This window comes from Chlorocebus sabaeus, chromosome 13, assembly GCF_047675955.1.
Source record: "Chlorocebus sabaeus isolate Y175 chromosome 13, mChlSab1.0.hap1, whole genome shotgun sequence".
Classification (NCBI taxonomy): domain Eukaryota; kingdom Metazoa; phylum Chordata; class Mammalia; order Primates; family Cercopithecidae; genus Chlorocebus; species Chlorocebus sabaeus.
In genome coordinates, this window is record NC_132916.1 from 41,043,756 (window position 1) to 41,063,933 (window position 20,178).

Genomic DNA, 20,178 nt, shown 5'->3' on the forward strand with positions numbered 1-20,178 from the left:
TGTGGGAAGGTCATGAGTTTGAAAAGGATATTTTACAATCATAACTCTAAAACTCAGAATTTTATTATATATGACATGGATTCATATTTCCACAAGCTTTCATGATCAGTAATGACTCTAGCTTAAACCATTTGGATTCATTCACATCAAGGTGGATGAGGAAATTATTGGAATTCTAACATAAGCCTTTTGTTGCAGTACTGACTTACTTTTTATCTTCATAGGCTTGTAATTATCATTACACTGGAACAGGGTCAAAACAGAAATTATCCTTACCATGATCATGAACCTACTAAAATCCTCATTTTTACCTTAATCACTTCCTGCATCAACCATTACAATTTCCTTATTTTGTTATGATTTTCCTGAGTCCTTTTATATCTACTAGTAAGTGAATGTTGAAGGCAGCTGGCAATCCATAGAGTATTTAATGGAAACTCCTCATAGGAGAATTTTCAATTAGTTTAATTTTCCCTATGTGATCAACCGGTAAGTTATATAACCTTGATAATTTACGTATTATTTCTAGAGGGACCAATTGACATATATCTCTCTCATGTGTTCCTTCAAAATTAACTCATGGTTATAAACAAATAATCAGCCACATATTTTATGTGATTTAAGTAATAAATCAGTAGTGATAATAGATAAGCTTTAAGGATGAAGTGTTTCACCTCATAAAATTGAAGCTTAGTTTACATTTACTGCAAGTTTGTGAATAGACTTATATGTACTTTGGTTTTACATCTGATTTTATGGTTTCCTATTTATCCGTGATTGAAGTTTCTAGAAATGTGAGTAAATAGAAATTACAAATAGATCAACCCAAAATGTGTAATCAAATGTAATTATTTGCTTCCCATGTTAGTGTAAATGTTATTACAGTTTACTTTTAGCTCTGCGTGCCATTTAATTTTTTTAAAGTTGACATACGGTTTTCAAAGTTATATATTTTCTGATTTGTTTTGTAATATTTTGATGCACTCAATTAATACTGAAAGATATATTGCTAAAATCATCATACTTTGAGTTATATATGGAAACCCACATTTTTAGTTCTTCAGAATTTGGGAAAATAATCAAGAAGCCTTTTTATTTGAAATATTAATTACCTGGTGATATGGTTTGGCTGTGTCCTCACCCAAATCTCATCTGTAATTGTAGTTTCCTTAATCCCCACATGTCATGGGAGAGAACAGTGGGAGATAATTGAATCATGGGCAGTTACCCCCATGATGTTCTCATGATAGTGAGTTCTCATGAGATCTTATGGTTTTATAAGGGGCTTTTCCCCCTTTGCTTTACACTTCTCCTTCCTGCTGCCATGTGAAGAAAGATGTGTTTGTTTCACCTTCCAGCATGATTGTAAGTTTCCTGAGGCTTCTCCAGCTATGCTTAACTGTGAATCAATTAAACCTCTTTTCTTTATAAATTATCCAGTTTGGGGTATGTCTTTATTAGCAGCGTGAAAACGGACTACTACACTTGGTATTTTTAGTGGTTTTGATTTTGTAAAATTTAGTGTCAAAGCCATCTTTTGACTTCTCTAATTGCCATCATCTTTATTTTATTTTATTTTTACCTGGAATGCCTGTTTGCTTTTTTTCTTTCTTTCTCTTTCTTTCTTTCCTTTCCCTTTCTCTCTCTCTCTCTCTCTTCCTTTCTTTCTTTGTCAGAGTCTTGCTCTGTCACCCAGGCTGGGGTGCAGTGGCATGATCTCAGCTCACTGCTGCAACCTCTGCCTCCGGGGCTCAAGCAATTCTCCTGCCTCAGTCTCCGAGCAGCTGAGATTACAGGCGCCCAGCACAACACCCGGCTAATTTTTGTATTTTTAATAGAGATAGGTTTTCACCATGTTGCCCAGGCTGGTCTTGCACTCCTGAGCTCAAGTGATCTGCCTGCCTAGGCCTCCGAAAGTGTTGGGATTACAGGTGTGAGCCACCTCCCCCAGCCTGCTTGTTTTTTTAAAAAAATGTAAACATGATTAGCAAACAATTGTCATCTAAGGATAAGTAAAAGTGGATTCTATCTATCACTGTTCTATTTATTTTGCACTTACATTTTTTCTTATTTTATGTGGAGTCATCAAAATTGAAATTTCACTTCACAACATCGTAGATTGTTAACTGAAAAGACAATACAGGTGAATTGCATGTGCTTTCTGATACAAGAATCAAGAAAAAATTCTACATGCAATATCATATTAATTAAATCGTGCTCACTATTTGTGTGTGAAAATGAAAAGAAACTATCTCCTGTTCTTTAAAAGAATCTGGAGAATGACTCAGCAATTTCCTGGTACTAGCCCCTCCACTCTACAAAGTAGAGAAAGTAAAACCCAGGCAATTCTGAAAGCATTTAGTGATAAACACATTCACAGAGTGATGGATGTTGCCTGGTGGAATTTCCCAACAGGTGTCCCCAAGGGGATGGCATTGATCCCCTTAGTCTCTTTCTGGCATAGAAAGTATCTGGTGTACTTACTTGTATTTGTGAACAGACATCTGCTTGTCCCAGTGTGCTGGATATAACATTGTCGTTTTCTACATGTTGTGATCTGCAACACCAGGGAAGTACTGCTGAGACAACAGAGGGATTGTGATTACTGTCTCCTTCTTCAATCTGCTCCTCCTTAGCCAACCCCCCAACTCTCTTCTTTACACTGCCCTTCTGAAGGAACCAATGCTAAATTATAATCTTGCTGAAGTCCAACTTTATCATGCCTCTTAAGATTTTAGACCATGGCTTAGGCTGGGATACATTCTCTTCCCTCACATATTCTAAAGGACAATTTTCCTTGTACAAATGTGAGAAATTTATAAAATATGATACTCTATTGCTAATATTCATTTCACATATTTGATGAACTGCTTCTGAGGTGGGAACATGCATATTTCACAATGATTTCAGGTAATTCTGATGCGAGTGGCTCAGCTTCAAAAAGCACTGCTCTAATCTTTGGGTTGGGTATAGCCAATCATCTCTTCTCTTGACCTAATGTTTACTTACTTATTGTGTTATTCTATTGTTATTTATCCTCTGCAGGCACCCAAAAGTAATGTTATGGAAAGAACAGCATTTACTCAGTTCTTCCATTTGATAAATAGTCCAGCAAAGATGATATATTGGGCTCAAAAGCTTTCAAACAGAGTGAGGAATGAGAAATAAATGCATTGTACACACCGTCTTGGAACCACAGCCTTGAGTTAATAGACATAGTTATCCATTCCACTCAGTGGCACAGTACAAAACTAGTAATTTAAACAAAACTAATTTGTTTAGCTTGAGGAAATTACATGAGTTCTGAAAAGAGTTATTGATTTCAATATTGTATTTTTAAAGCAGTGTATTTCATTAAAATTGCTAATGATTAGTAGATACTATTGTGGTATACCAGGAAAGTGATTAAAATCAGCACATGAACATCTAATTTTATAACATGCAAAAAAAATTGGAAGGCTAAGAAAAAATAAAAGCTATAATCCTAAATATTAATGGAGGAGGGATTCTAAGTAAAGGAGCCATTTAGAGTGTATTTCACAACTGAGCAATGACGGAGAAGTACATTGAGAAGAAAAACAGGTTTGAAGTCAGCTATTGATTACAAAAAATTCAGGACAAATTTGTGAAAAATCATGTGTGCTGCCCTAAATTTTAGATAATTTAATTGCTTTTGTGTTGTTCACGACAGTAGATAAAACATGCCTAAAAATTCACTCTATAAGACATTTAATTTTAATTATTTGCCCTGTTATAGGAATATTAGGACTGAAAAGCAGTCTGATTTGGCCCATTCATCTCAAATGAGCACTGATAAGACAATGAGCAGTTAATTTCCTTCATCTTATAGGCTACACATTACGTTTTGAAATTAAATGCTTGATAAAATGTCATATCTTGTCACATAATTTTTTTTTCTGAAGTAATAGATACTTCAGCTCCAAAACTACTAGGAAAATGTGTGGCAAATAGAATATATTAACTGAAATTTTAAAAGTAGAGTTTGCTTAGCCCTCAAACACGCTTAATTTATTAAAAGGGTTTAGGGTTCACACTTGGAATATCTTATTCTGTTTACATATGTAGAGTGTGTCTTTTTGTAGACACTTCATTTCAAAGAAGCAGCTGCATGATTCTCTGGATTTGGGGGTAGAAGGAGAGATCTGCTTGCAAAATTATATTCTACCTATGACCAGAAACTTTAGGAAGCTGTTTTAGAGTATAATATGGCACCCAAGTTATTTCTTCCCAAAATAGGACATGTGTATATGTCTGTATGCATGCATCCACTTGTGTGGGTTCTGTAAAAAGTAAACTTGAAAATAAAGTACATATAATTTACATATACACAGACTTACAAAGTAAAAATTATTTTTCATTTGGTATATTTGTGTGTATTAGTGCATTTCATCTTTATATGATCCCTTTGAAGTAAGTTTTATTATTCAAAATCTCTCTCACCTTTGAGTTCCTCTGTTCCCCTTTAAAAAAATAAAAAGCACACAAAACGCCCTCAAAAGCAAAAGATAAAAAATCGCTTCACACTTACTCTTCAAACAGCTTCTCTACTAGCTGCTACTTCATCATCTCTAAAGTTCAATTAACTTTTTGCGACATGCGAAGCAAAAGCCAATCTGTTACTGTATCAGTTAGTTTTTGCTTCAAATTTTAGTGGCTTTAAACAATATTTATTAGGACACTATTCTATGGGTCACCAATTTAAGCCAGGTTTGGCCAAGCTGAGCTTCACCAAGGTTCACTCCTGAGGGTGTAGTCAACTGGCAGGTCAGTTAGAAATTGGTTATTTAAAAATGGCTTTGTTTACATCACATACATGTCTGGCAGTGGGGTCTTTCTGGCTAGCAGTATTTAATAGCTAGCCAGACCAACTGGATATCAGCTGAAGTAATGGGCTTAACATGTCTACAGCAAGCTAGCCTGGTCTAAGCCTCCTGGTATTGGTCTCAGGGTATCCAGAATCAGCAACAGAGGTGAAACTTCAATGCATGAGTTCTTTCCAAGCCTCTGTTTGTATGGTTGCTAATAGCTAAGTTCAGAGGCAAGATAGGAGGGTATTACCCAAAAGCACGGATAGAAGATGCATAAATCATTAGGGGCCAATATTATAACAATCTACCACAATCACCCTGTGTATATCCTCAAAATGTTCTTGAATCACTCCTTTCTTTTCTATCTTCACTGTCATAGCCTAATCCAAGTCTTCATTTTATCATTTGGTCTTCCTAACTTTCCTCCTCCACAATCCACTTACTTTTTATGATATTTTTCTTCCTAAACTCCTCAATGATTTGTTATTGTCAGTTATGATAAAGTTGTACACATTTCTTAGCTTGATCAAGCCCTCTCAAGATCTAACCTTAATTCATGGTCTTTCATGTCTCATGATGATCCTCTTCTCCAACTGGACCCAAATACTAACTCCTCCAACCAGCTGTACTTTTTCTTGCCACTGTGCCTCTGTACATTCTATTCCCTTTGTGTGGAATGTATTTTCCCCACAGTTCCACCTGTGAATGCAAACAAATCCTTCAAGGCTGATTAAATGTGACATTTTCTGTGAAGTCTTCTGCCTGCCCTTCATGTACTCTTGTTTCTGTGTTCCTAGAGGACTTTGTACACACCATCATGTCATACTTAACATGTTGCATTCTAAAATATCAACCTCCTCCATTAGACTGAGTATGGAAAATGAAATAAAATGTCTTATTTATATTTGAATCACCAGGTCATGATATATTATTTTTGGTTGATGAATGTAAGGATGAAGGATGCCACCAATTTCCATTCACTTTTGTAACAAATATTTAATAAGTATCCACTATGTGCCAGCTGCTATTTAACACATACATTTAATATTAAATTTGACTTGCAACTTATATTTTTGCCATTTACTATGTGTGCTTATTACAACAGTATGTAAGGAGCAGTTCTTGAATACACATACAGCAATAAATTATTTACTTTTGTACACTGACTAATATAATCTATTTTCTTTCTTCACTATTGCAAACAAACAAGTAGTCTTACATTAATCTAAAAAAGAGCATTAGACTATCTTTTATTGGAAATGGAAAGAAATGAAAGTTATATAATAACAAAAGTTATTGAAGACACTGGAATTTAAGGCTTAACAAAATAACTTTCAATAAAAATAGTAATTTTACATTCATTTAAAGGAGTGAATATTGAAATATTTTAGATGTATTTTCTCTACATTTTAACAGTAACATTATAATAAACATATATTTTCCAAGCTATAACATATTTTATGATTAGAATAACTTTTTCTTTCCATGAAAGACCTTCCCATTTGTCACCACGAAATACTGATTCTTCGTTTCTGTCACTCTTTCCATTTCCAACTACATGCTACCTTCCTGACCCTGATCCCTGACCAACAGGAATTCATTTCCTGGATTTCCCCCAAATTAATTTATTTTTTACATTGGTATGCAGTTATGGAAAAACGAATGGTTCTGCCAACACAGAAACTCGACCCATCAACTTGGTCTCCTAAATCATAACCAACTGAATATATTTTATTTATCTTTCTCTCTTTTTAAATTGACTCCCTCAATCCTCTCAGCCTTTTATTGATCCTTCCTTTTCTTCACCTCTCTTCTTCATTTTCCATTTCCCCCATTACTTCTCTATTATTCTACATGCAATAAGGAAAAACATATGGCACAACCAAGATTGCAGGAGGAAGAAATTAGACTTGAGGAAGGAATGTAGACCTAATCTGTTGATGTTTATAGGATAACAGCAAAACTGATAGTTCATATTTTAAGAACAAGCCAGGGAAATTTGTCCAAATTTTATAAATTTCTTCCACAGCTAAGCCTTGGACTAAGTAGTAATTCTTACCTGGTAAGAATATAGTAGATTCTTAATTTTTAAAAATAATCTGGCTGGGTGCAGTGATTCACGACTGTAATCCCAGTACTTTGGGAGGCCGAGGGGGGTGGATCACTTGAGGTCAGGAGGTCAAAACCAGCCTGGCCAAAAGGATGAAACCCCGTCTCTATTAAAAATACTAAATTAGCTGGGTGCAGTGGTGTGTGCCTGTAGTCCCAGCTACTTGGGAGGCTGAAGCAGGAGAATCGCTTGAACCCAGGAAGCAGAGGTTTCAGTGAGCCGAGATGTCACCACTACACTCCAGCTTGGGCAGCAGAGCAAGACTCCGTTGCAAAAAAAAAGTCTGACCTTTCTTATTTAAAAAAAATTACTTTATTGAAACAAAATTCACACAGAAGTCATCATTATAACCATCTTGAAGAGTACAATTCAGTGGCTTTTAGTATAGTCATAATATTGTTCAATCATCATCACTATCCAGAACATTTTTGTCATCCAAAAAAGAAACCTCATACACATTAGGGAGTCACACCTCATTTCCACTACTTCTAACCCCTGGCAAACCCATTAATCTATTCTGTCTCTATGGATTTGCTTATTCTGGACATTACATGTAAATGGATCATACAGTATGTAGCCTTTTATATCTGGCTTATTTCACTTGACATGATGTTTTTAAGGTTCATACATATTGAAGCATGTATCATTGCTTCACTGTTTTGTTTTGTTTTATTTTTTTTGAGACAAGGTCTTGCTCTGTTGCCCAGGCTAGAGTGCAATGGCTGCGATCTCAGCTCAGCCACCTGAGTAGCTGGGATTACAGGCATGCACCACCATGCCCGGCTAATTTTTGTATGTTTCAGTAGAGATGGGGTTTTGACATGTTGCCCAGGCTGGTCTCAAACTCCTGAGCTCAAGCAATCTACCAGCCTCTGATTCACTGTTTTTTAATGACTGCATAATATTCCCTTATATGGATACACCACATTGTGTTTATGTATATAACAGGTGATGAACATTTGGGTTGTGTTAACTTTTTAACTTTTATGCATAATGTTGCTATAAACAGTTTTACACAAGCTTTGTGTATGAGCTTATGTTTCAATTCTCTTGAGTATCTACCTAGGAACAGAGTTACTGGATCACATGTTTAACTTTTTGAGGAACTGCGAAACTATTTTCCACAGTGGTGGTATCATTTTACATTCCTACCAGCAATGTATGAAGGTCCCAATTTCTCCACAACCTCACTATCATTTTAAAAAATTATAGTGGGTGTGAAGTGATATCTTATTGTGGTTCTGATTTGCATTTTCCTAATGAAAATGATATTGAGCATTTTGTGTGCTTATTAGCCATTTATATATCTTATCTGGAGAAATGTCTATTTAAATCTTTTACATGTCTTTAAATTGGGCTATTGTCTTTTGATTGTTGAGTTGTAAGAGTTATTCATATATTCTGATAGACGATTTTCAAATATTTTTTCACTGTGTGTTGTCTTTTCATTTTCTTGATAGTGTTTTTGATGTTCGCATTTTGGTGGAGTTCAGTTTATCTATGTTTTTTATTGCTTATACTTTTTGTATCACATTCAATAAACCTCTGCCTTATCCCAGGTGAGGAAGACTTACACCAAGGTTTTATTCCAAGAGTTGTATAGTTTTAGCTCTTGTACTTAGGTCTTTGAACCATTTTTATTTTTGCATATAGTGTGAAGTAGGGTTCCAAACTTATTATTTTAGATGTGGTTATCTAACTGAAAAGGCTATATATCCTTTTCCATTTAATGGTGTTAGTACTTCTGCCAAAAAACAGTATTTGTTGCTTCATGTATTTTGGGGCTCTGTTGTTAGGTTCATAACCTCATTTTACTTTTATTTGAAAGAAACAAAATGAAAGTCATTAACAGAAAGCAAAGTACTTGCTGTATTTATAAAATAATTTTGGTGAACAGAAAAACAAATTAGGAGAGACATGAACTTTCACAGAAGAAAATTTCATAGTATATGATTACTCCAGATAATACTATGCCCAGAAATAACCTAGGCAAGGAGAAGGATGTTCCTCAAAATTCTTCTGCAATGAAAGACCAAAAATTTTTTTCATTGCTTATGTGAGCTAAAAAAGATCTAAAGTTTCAGAATAAAAAGATTAGATATGTTTTATTGAAGGCTTACTCTGTTTCAGGCATTGTACTAGTTTCTTATTTATAATGTTTCATTTGATGCTTATATCAACTCTATAATGTGATGTCTTATGTCAGCAGGACCTGAGTCAAGCATTTTTCTACAAAAGCAATTTAAAGAAAGTGTTGCCAGGAGAAACAGGAAAGGGAGTAGGGGTAGCAGGACAGAGGAGGGGAAGAAGCCAAACATGGATGGGATTTTAGGAATGGTCTAGTGGGAGATGGTTTCAGCCCAATCCCATAGAGGAGCTCTGGGTTGTAAGTTGCACCTCAGATTTATCCAACATGAGGTCAAGGTTCCTAACCATCAGTCATTGGCTAAGTGCTCCCCAGGGGCACCTAGGCTGTCTCTGCCTATGGGCAATGGTGGTCTGGTAGCTAAGGGCAGTCCCTCCAAAGAAAAGTCCCAGGAGCTCTCAGGTGTTGGTCTTGGTGCTGGTATTGGAAACCAAAGGAGGCAAAAACAGGGTGAGGAGTGCCCAGAAAATGTGGAAGAAATCCAAGGGGATCTGAGCAGAACACCCACAAAATCTACTATAGATATGTACTATTTTTTCCAATTTTGAGAGAAGGAAATAGGCACAGAAAGGTCAAATGTCCAGAAGCACAAAAAGAATGAGTACAAATGTACCTGCCTCCAAATTCCTTTTCCTTTCCCCTTTACTCTTGTGCCTCCAGTCATGAAGACACTGCAATTTGGGAACTTCAAAGAATCTTCTCTTTCAGACATCATGTGTTTTTTTTCCCCTTAAAACAGAATAAACTTTTTCAGGTATTTTTTACTTACATTCTGTCAAACTGTAAGCAGAATTTTGTTCATTATTGTATTCACGGGCATTTTTTCCCCTGGGAGACAGTTGATAGCTTACAAAAATTTTTTAAAGAGTATATAAAACATAAAAATCTTACAAATCACTATTTTAAAAGATCATTCTCCATTTTTATCTATTTTCTTGCCTAGGACTTTATGAGGCGTTTACCACTAATGTTTTTCTAAAACAGTAGTCTCATGAGCTCAGATTTGTTATAATAATTACAAACAGCAAATTAGGATATTGACAGCTTTTCCCCATCCTCTGCTTTCACCACATACCATACATTTGAGAAGGATGGCATTGATTCTTCTTTAAACATTTGGTATAGCCGGGCGCGGTGGCTCAAGCCTGTAATCCCAGCACTTTGGGAGGCCGAGATGGGCAGATCACGAGGTCAGGAGATCAAGACCATCCTGGCTAACACGGTGAAATCCGTCTCTACTAAAAAAAAAATACAAAAAAAAAAAAAAAACTAGCCGGGCGAGGTGGCGGGCACCTGTAGTCCCAGCTACTCGGGAGCCTGGGCGACAGAGCGAGACTCAGCCTCAAAAAACAAAAACAAAACAAAACAAAACGTTTGGTATAAATCACTCATGAAGCTATCTCATCCTGGGCTTTTTTTATGTTGGAAGTTTTTTGATTACTGATTAAATTTATTTACTTGCTATAGGCCTATTTAGACTTCCTATTTTTGAATAGAAGCACAAATAACTTTCACATCATTTTGTTAGGCAAACAGATTTACTTAAAATTAAGGCAAAAAGTGGTTTTTGTTTCCATTGATCTGTTCAATTGGATAATTGCCAGATTTTCACGTAGTGTCTGTGTGACTTGCACACACACACACACAAACACGTTATCATGTGGTCAGTATTTAAAAAAAAAAAATTCCAGTAATTTTCCTGAACATTTTTCTTCTTATCATTTCATATAAGTAGACACAGTTAATCACTAGGACTCCCTTTACAGAATGAATCTGAGGGTATCTCTGTAAAGAGGCAATATTCTAAACGTTAGTACTGTACAGCGAAGCCCTCTGGCCTGAGCAGGCTCTGAGGCTTTCAGAGGACTGGGTAGAGAAAACTGGCAAAGTTGTCCTGAGGCAGTAGAGGGGTATATCCTCTTTAGGAGTTTTAGGAGGGTGGAGGGTGAGTAGCCCCATCCTGGATCTAGCTGCTGGCGGTACCAGGTAAGGTGAAAACCTTTGACAAAGAGTTGCTGCCTTTCCCAACAAGTGGTACTAAAAATGGGGGAGATTCAAATCCACTCATAAGCTTAGCTGCTTTTGCTGTATTACTTAGACTGCATCGCTCCTTCCCATAACTCACCCTTCAGTCACCCACCACCTTGGATCCCATTTTGTTTGTTCTATGTTAAATTTCAATGTAATGTAGTTCAATATTGTCAAAGTCGAAGGTTGATTTCTCTCTCTAGTGCTGCAAGAGAGGATGACAGGCTGTAGGTTGTGATGAAGCAATGTGAGTCAAAGCAGAATCCTTGCTTTTCTCGGAGAGCACTGGGCATATAAAGACTCCGGGCGTATTTGTCAAAAGAACAGAGGGTGGAAGGAAAGGAAGATGATCTGGCAGTCAGGTAACACCAACCTCAAGTCTGCACTGACCGCTCCCACCTAAAGAGAGCACAGACTATAGTTTGCCCCCATGAGATTGCCATTTTGGGTTGGAAGATTGTCGCAATTTCATTTTTCACTTAAACAAACTTGTTGCCCTACTGCTAGATATGAGATGAGTAATCGTCAGGGACGCGTTTAAATTACAAAATAAAGGTAAACGGGAGAGAAAGAATCTTTCCTCGGGGTTGAGGCCAGATCCTACAGGGCTGGGAGACCCAGGAGTGCGGGCCACTGTGCGTCCTCCAGCAGAGGGTGCGTGATGAGATGGGATCTGTCCTCAAATGCTGAGAAGAGCCCTCACCAATCCCTCGGAAGGTTCCCGGAATTAAAAGCCCGGCCCCTGCTGTGCAAAGACTGAGCGGTACTCCGGAATACTTTTTCCCGGTTTCGGGGGTGCAGAGTCCAGGCCGCGCGGCCGGGTGCCCCAATAGTGTACCTTGAAAGTAGGGATGGGGCCAGTTACTGCTGCACTTTCCCTGCAGAAGAGAGTGAGCCTTCCCAGGATCCTTCTGGGAGCTCTGAGTGTGAAAACGGTCCTCCGACCAGCCCAGCTTGAGAGAACGGGAGGGAGGGGGAAGCTGTGGGCGTCCAGGGCGTGACGGGCGCAGGTGAGAAAGTGAGTTCCGAGGGAGCATCTGCCCGGACCGCAGACAGGTGGAGAAACGCAGTCCCACTGCGGCCCACCGCGGCCCCAGGGCGGTCTAGGCTGTACCTGTGCGCGGCGTCCCTCCTCTGCTGAGCCAGGGCACTCCGGAGCTTGCGGTCTCCTTCCCCGCCCCTGCGGCCCTTGGTCCCAGCCCCGCCCCGCCCCGCCCCGGGCTGGGGCACAGCTGGGGAACCGGCCGAGCGGCGCGCGCGGAGGTGTCCGGCGGCCAGGAGGATGGCCAAGGTCCCGGAGCTAGAAGACACCTTCCTGCAGGCGCAGCCTGCGCCCCAACTGTCCCCGGGGATCCAGGAAGACTGCTGTGTGCAGCTCCTGGGCAAGGGCTTGCTAATCTATCCGGAAGAAAGAGTGTACCTGGAGGTCGAAGCGCAACCCGGGGGCGAGCAGGGCGGCGGGGAGAAAGGAGAAGACCCGGAGCTGCCGGGGGCGGTGAAATCAGGTGAGTGCTCTGCCGCATCCGGAGCTGGGAAGGGGACGAGAACGTATTCTAAGAAGCGCACCCAATAATAATAACGCATCCCAAACATAAGGCAGAGGTAGAATATTCTGTCCAAATCTTTGTATTTCCTCAGTAAAATGTCAAGTAGAGACTGTCAACTCTAAGGGATTTTGCATAACTCCCCTTTCCTCCCCTCCGCCACCACCCCAGTAGGCTACTGCTTTGAAGTTAAGGTACACTTAGAGGCTACTTAGTTGATTTTATATTCTGTTTTTCTTTATCATCCCTTCAACTGGCAATCAGAAATGCACTTAAACAATGGTAACTTTTCCTCTGAAGAAGAGGATGCCGACAACCACGACAGCAAAACCAAAGCAGCGGATCAATACCTGTCTCAGAAGAAAACCATCACGCAGATTGTGAAGGATAAAAAGAAGCAGACACAGCTCACGCTGCAGTGGTGAGACTCGCCCGCAGGGTACACTGAAGCACCTGTTGACGTTTAAACAGCTAGCGTCTTCAGGATCTTTGTTTTTCACAATTTACTTCTTCCTCAAACTTTTTGGGAAAGTTTAAAAAACCAATTAGAATTTAACCAAGATTTTTTTTTTTCACTGAATTTTTAGTATAGAGACATATACAAGTACTGATGAAGGATTTGCATTACAAATAAAAACCACATTACGTTGTTCCCTATTGACTAAAACCATATTTTCTTCACATGTAAGCATTAATGAACGTTTTTTATGATTTATTGGCTTAACATGCAATCAGTTCAGTCCTTACATGTTTGTTATTTGATAGTTTTTGAGTTTATAAAATATGATTCTTAAAAACAAAACGAGGAAGGATCTTGACACTGCCTTTATTCATAAGAGGGCAAATTAAAAATAGTATATGCTCTATAAGATGAAATGTGTTTGAAGTAGAAGACATAAAAAAATCGCTTAAGCTATCACTACTAATTTAAATAGATGTTCAACTATTTTTATAGCATCTATCATATATGATTTATAATAATAAAATATTACAAATTGGTTTTGTGGAAAATATTTTAAAACCAAGAATTTATCAGTAGGATTTCCACATAGAGTGAACATTTTGTAATATCTATCTAAAAGAAAGAGGGCTCTAAAGTAAAAACATTATATTAAACTTCCCTACATAGTAGGAAGAAATAGGAGCATACATTTCCTCACAAATTCCAAGTAAAAAACAAACTAATAAAAAGGATTACATATTTACTGATTAGTTATATAACTTAATTTTATGTAGAGTATGACCTAAGGAGCCTTAGAAAAATACGATATAAAGAACTAGTAAATTTTATTTTTATTATTTATTTAAAGATTAAATTACAATTTACATATAGTAGTTTTTTTGTGATTATATGCTTGAACCCTTTCAAATATGTGAAATATAAGCCAAGTATTCATCTAAAGTTGGAGTTTAACTATTGAAGTTGATGTCGTGTTTACTAGTTATGAATATACTAGAGCAGTTAAGTAATTGAGTTAAATATCAGGGATATTTAGGATACAACTATTTGCAGCAGGATAACTGGGGCAAAAGTATTTTGGTTTCAGATATATTATTGAGCTGTTTTGAATGATAACTCTCATATTTTCCATTTAAATTGAGTGTGTGGAAATATACATGTTTCTTTTATGAATAAATGTATACATAAATATGTATAAGTTAAGATCAAAGAAAAAGTTGTACCCCAAATGAACATCATACTTATGTCTAGGATGATTCAATATTTTGAAGACAAGGACAATGTCTACTACAATAATCTCAAAATAGCAAGATGAAATGTAAACATTGTGTACATGTAATTAAAATATAATTTTTAAATAAGTAAACGTTTCTCATAAAAGTTTTCAAAGTTTTGAAATTATCACACATCATTTTTGTTTGAATTTTTCACATTCTGTTCTAAAAATGAATATTATACATTTTTAAAAAGTGAGTTACTCATATTTTGAGAATTTTTTTAAGGTTATAGATTATTTCAGGGCTGTTAAAAACTAGAACTGAAAATCAAAGTGAAAAAGCTGGCTGATTAATTCCAGTTTTCTCTATCAACTGATATGTCATCTGATTTTATGTACATATATTGATTTCATATTTTGAAATACTAGAACTTAGTTTTTTTTTTTTTTTGTTCTTCATTAAAAAAAAATGGGTGACTGATACTTAACCTGTTCAGGGAATACTTTCTTTTGCCTTTCTCTTGTATACATTAGGATATTTTAAATCAAGTCTTTGAAGGGTTTCATCCAATTTTAATCTTCAGACTCTATATTGCGTCATTTCTGCATTATAATAAATATTATCTTACTATACATAAAATTAGTATAAGTAAATTTTAGTCAAAATCACCTACTGAACTGTTAGGAAAACTGGGAATGGAATCTAAAAGTTTAATTTGTACATTGCTGTTTAGCAAGTTGTAACACAAATATGTATTTATTACATTTATATAAGTTATGCTTAGTTGCAAATTAAATGGAATTACTCCAAATTTTCAAAAGTTATATAGTTATTTTTATAATATAAAGTTGAAGGTGTATATGTTATGTCTGGAGATATCTATAGAGAATTACATTATCTTTTAAGTGTATAGGATGTTTAAGATAATTATAGTACTGATCACAGTAGTAAAAAGCATAGAAATAGAAATATATCAATGTCATTTGAGACTTAAGTAAAATGGTTGATTCTCCTGTGTTTTTCAAGTAAATGCATCATTGTCCTTCCCTAATTATTCAGGGCTCAGAACTAGTTTTGAATGAAAGTGAGAGAATGTAAGCATTTACCAGCCTGAAGCTTGGCAGCCCTTTAGTACTAAGAATGTTTTTTAAAATACCCATCATCTTCAATTTCACCATTCATATTTATATGTCACAGAGCAAATCATGATGATCCATGAGGTTTATATAGAAGACCTAATATTTGTGATGTAGACCAGGCATGGTTTTATGTTGGCCATGATATTTTAACTGTACTAGCAGATTTTTCACTGGGGTTTTTGTACTTCTAACATTAATCCTTATAATTTGATTTAAAAAAAATCCAGAATAAAAGGAAGTCTACTTATGTTTACTCATTACCTCATTTGTATAGAGTCCATATTCAGAATGGGTAATAAGTCAATGAGAAATTTGAAGGAAAAAGAAATAAAATATTTGACCTAATTTTTGTTCCTTTTTCTTAGGCTTGAAGAGAATTACATTGTATGTGAAGGAGTTTGCTTACCACGGTGCATTCTTTATGCACACTACTTAGATTTCTGTAGGAAAGAGAAATTAGAGCCAGCCTGTGCGGCCACCTTTGGAAAGGTAAACGACACATATTGGCTATAGTGACTTACAACTAAAGTCATGTCAGGCAGATAGCATGAAAACAAATTCATCTGTGCAAGTTCTCTTAGAGAATATTGAGACATTTGTTTTGCAGGCAGAAACTGTCTTAAGGACTCTGTTTGGGATTGCTATATGTTTATAACTTGATTTTGAATATTAGAACCCTACCTATTAGAAGATCTAATGTGAATTTAAGTCAAGCTTCGTTTAAGCAGTAGCATTTCCCTTCAAAGAGGGATGCATTAAAGTGTATAGTGGCCTGTGTTAAGCAGCAAAATTAAATGGAAGTGACAAGTCTCTTGCTAATGCAATTAGTGGTTAGTGGTTATCCTTTTTTAGCTAGTCCAAATATATGAGTTTTTAAATAGGTTTTAAAATGTATTAAAAGTTCTCCTAATTCTCCATTTCTATATTTACATCCCGAGCCCCAAGATTTTATGATGGGATGGGTTAGAATTCTCTCATTTAAAAATATTTCTTTCTACCCAACCAGTATGGTTAGGATGGGAATCTGTATAACTGACATTATTATGCATATATATATATATATATGTGTATATATATATATGGAGAGAGAGAGACATCATTTTGAGAATTAATATCAATCTCTTAAGAAAGCCTTGTTCTTTAAGATTCGTGTCATACTGTGTTTGAGAACCTAGGATATCCCAGAAAAACTTTAGGAAGCTTGGGTCTCAAATATTGTCTTTTACAAATTGAAATCCAGATTCTAACCTGTAGAGGGACTCATTGTCCAGAAAATAATGAATACTATGGTTCAGCTTCTCATTTAAAAAAATAATAGTTTATTTTAACCTATCTATTACAGAGCAAGTGTGATATTATACATTGTAATGAGGTAATCTAGGTTCTAGCCTAGACTGGACTAATTTATTGTGAGACCTTCTGAAAAGCGCTTAATCTCTTTAAAATTCTGTTTACCCATTCTATTAAACAAGGAATTTGGATAAGACAACTTCTAATATCTGTATTAACATTACCATTTTGTGAGTCCACCTTATGGGAATAATTCTTAACTGTTTGGCAGTCATGAAGCACCTTGAAAACCTGGTAAAACTATAGACCCAGCCTCCAATAAATTAACACATACATAGTTTGCCATGGAGTTCTCTAAAGTTCATGTATGGATCTTCAAATATTGAGGTTAAAATGGTTTTCTGTAGAAGACTTTTAAACAATTTTTAATCAGATCCTAATTTTAGCAAATTTAGAGAAAGGAACATACAAAACAAAAATTTTATAACATTACAAGGGAGATACAGTAAGGCAGAGAAAGTTTTATATGTCCTTTTGGGTTGGGGATAGATTTTAAATTCTGGGTACATCTCTGTATGGAATTATATGAAGTGACCCAAATCTTCTCACTCCATACATAAATAAAGTAATAATTGCTTTGGTAGTACCATCAAGCAAAAGCAGATATTAGTATCATCTGCCTTGGAAATTGAGACAAGGTCAGTAGAGCACTTCAATAAAAAAAGTACCTCCCTGCCTCTGCTGATGTATTGCTTATCAATGTGTGTAAGTTATTACTTTTTCCAGACTAAGTATTCACTCACAGTTCATTCAGAGGTCAACATTTACTTTCCCCAAGTAATTGGCTATGAGTGGCTTGCATTAGAACCGTATACTTTCTAAAACCTAAAGTAATCGTTTTTCTTTTTAGACAATTCGCCAGAAGTTTCCCCTTCTAACAACAAGGCGGCTTGGAACAAGAGGCCATTCAAAGTAAGATACTAATGAACATATGTCAGATTTGGCTCTTGTGCATGAAGATTGACATAAATGTAAAATAAGTATTGTCTTTGTCAGTACAAGGAGAACCAGGTATTCTCCTGATGAAACAGACTTTTATCAACTGTGAGAACTAAAAAAAAAAAAAAAAGTAGATTTTAGAATAATGTTTAAAAGGCAAATTTTTACATATGAAAATCATAATATATTATTATTTCGGCTGAAATAATTTAAATGAGTCATTTTCATAATTTTTTAAATTTCATTTCTAATTTTATTTTATTTTATTTTTTCCAAATATGAAATAAAATTTTATTATTATTTTTATTTATTTATTTATTTATTTATTTATTATTATACTTTAAGTTCTAGGGTACATGTGCATAACGTGCAGGTTTGTTACATATGTATACTTGTGCCATGTTGGTGTGCTGCACCCATCAACTCGTCAGCACCCATCAACTCGTCATTTACATCAGGTATAACTCCCAGTGCAATCCCTCCCCCTCCCCCCCCATGATAGGCCCTGGTGTGTGATGTTCCCCTTCCTGAGTCCAAGTGATCTCATTGTTCAGTTCCCAACTATGAGTGAGAACATGCGGTGTTTGGTTTTCTGTTCTTGCGATAGTTTGCTGAGAATGATGGTTTCCAGCTGCATCCATGTCCCTACAAAGGAGAAGTACCATATGACCCAGCCATCCCATCACTGGGTATATACCCAAAGGATTATAAATCATGCTGCTATAAAGACACATTTTCATAATCTTGAAGTCATTACTGAAGGCACCAGTGTCATGAAGGAGGAATGTATGAGACTAACTATAGTGAACCAAGCAGATTCCACAGGCTCCCAAACAGCAAGGCCCAAACCAGGGGTTAAAGAGCTTCGATTAGGAGGGAAGTGCCTTAGCATGCTTTAGGTTCTTCCTCTAGTTTTCTTTCCCAGAAAATAATTTCTTGATATCTCCTTTTCTCTTCAAGACAAATGACATGCACAAATGACCTGTTTGGTCATCTCTTAATGTAAATATAAACATAAAATAAGCTGTCACACATTATCTTTAAATTTTCCTCTGTGTTGTGGCAGTCTCTGGAGAACCCCCAGGTACAGTTTCTTATTCAACAGCTATTTTCTCTGTGTGCTGTGTTTTCAGTTTCTCCTTTCCTTCTGCCTATAAGCATGTCCAGATCTCCTTTATGCTGAGGAAGAAAAAAGTTCCAACCTTCGTGATTGCTCTAGTATTTCCCACTTTGAATTGTTGCTTCCCTTGCCACTGGTCACATCCCTCTGACCTAGTCCGTTTCTCTACCTGGGCAAAAATCCAATGGCTGGTTTTTACTGTTACCCATCTTCCTTGGCTCCTGCCTAGCATTTGAACCAACTGATAATGCCCTCTTAAAATAAATAAATACAGAAAACTACTTCTATAGCTTCTCTGTCATAATATTATCCAGGCCCTCTTCTGTCTTCTACTGCTCTTTTTCTAGCTTGTCCACTGCCTCCTTCTGCCCTGACATCACATCCAACACTGACAAATGAAAGTATAATGTGGCCACATATTCAATTCAAAAAATTCTGGAAGCCATATTTAAAAAGTAAAAAGGAAAAAGCAAAGTTAATTTTAATGTTTTATGTAATCCAATTTATTCAAAACATTATTATCTCACTATGAAATCAATATAAAAATCATTAATCGGATATTTTACATTCTTCCTTCTGTACTACGTTTTTGAAATCTAGTGTGTATTTTACACTTACATCACATCTCACTTTAGACTAGCCACATTTCCTGTGCTTACACCCACATATGGCCAGTGGCTTTATTGCTTTATTGGATAGCTCAGCTTTAGACACTTGCCAAAAAATAGGTCCTACTTTTTGAATTCTTTTGAATATGCCTCTCCTCATTGCTACTTTCATAGCCTGGCCTTGGCTCTGTCTTTCTTGTCCATTCATACAATTTTTCCAAACTGACCTTTTAAAGTTTAGATTCAATCATATCTCTTCTATGTTCAAAACCTCTGCTGGCTGATAATTTCTATTATTCATGACAAACTTTCCTCAACTTGACATTCAAGGTCCATCAGGATTTAGTCCAAGTTCATTTGACTATGTCACCTATTTCTCACTTTCTAGCATGTAGCCTATATGCTCACCAAACCATCATTCCAGTAACCTTTGATTCACTCCAACTGTCAGTCTTTTGTTTAAGTTTATGCTGTCTTCCCCTGGAGAATGCCTTTTCCCCTATATGTGTGTTGAAATTTTACCCATTTGAAAGAATGTCTCTTGAACTTCTTCCTTTAGATCTTTTCTTAGTCCATTGATTTATTGTAGGCTCCTTCTCTGCACCCTATGGCAGTTTGTTGGTACCTATCTTAATGTGAAATTAACTTATCTCCTCCTCTAAACAGATAATACATATTTTGAGGACAG

The 20,178-nt window shown here is 36.3% G+C and overlaps 1 protein-coding gene across 1 annotated transcript in view; it reads left to right on the plus strand.

Annotated features, from left to right (window-relative positions):
* Positions 1 to 12,340: 12,340 nt before the first annotated feature.
* The window catches only part of RFX6 (regulatory factor X6), a 56,614-nt gene continuing 48,776 nt past the window's right edge, over positions 12,341 to 20,178 (plus strand). The window contains exons 1-4 of the mRNA XM_008007236.3: positions 12,341 to 12,618; positions 12,922 to 13,078; positions 15,839 to 15,962; positions 17,674 to 17,735. Coding sequence (XP_008005427.3) covers positions 12,396 to 12,618; positions 12,922 to 13,078; positions 15,839 to 15,962; positions 17,674 to 17,735 — 566 coding nt within the window. The 5' untranslated portion in view covers positions 12,341 to 12,395. The remainder of the gene's footprint in view (positions 12,619 to 12,921; positions 13,079 to 15,838; positions 15,963 to 17,673; positions 17,736 to 20,178) is intronic.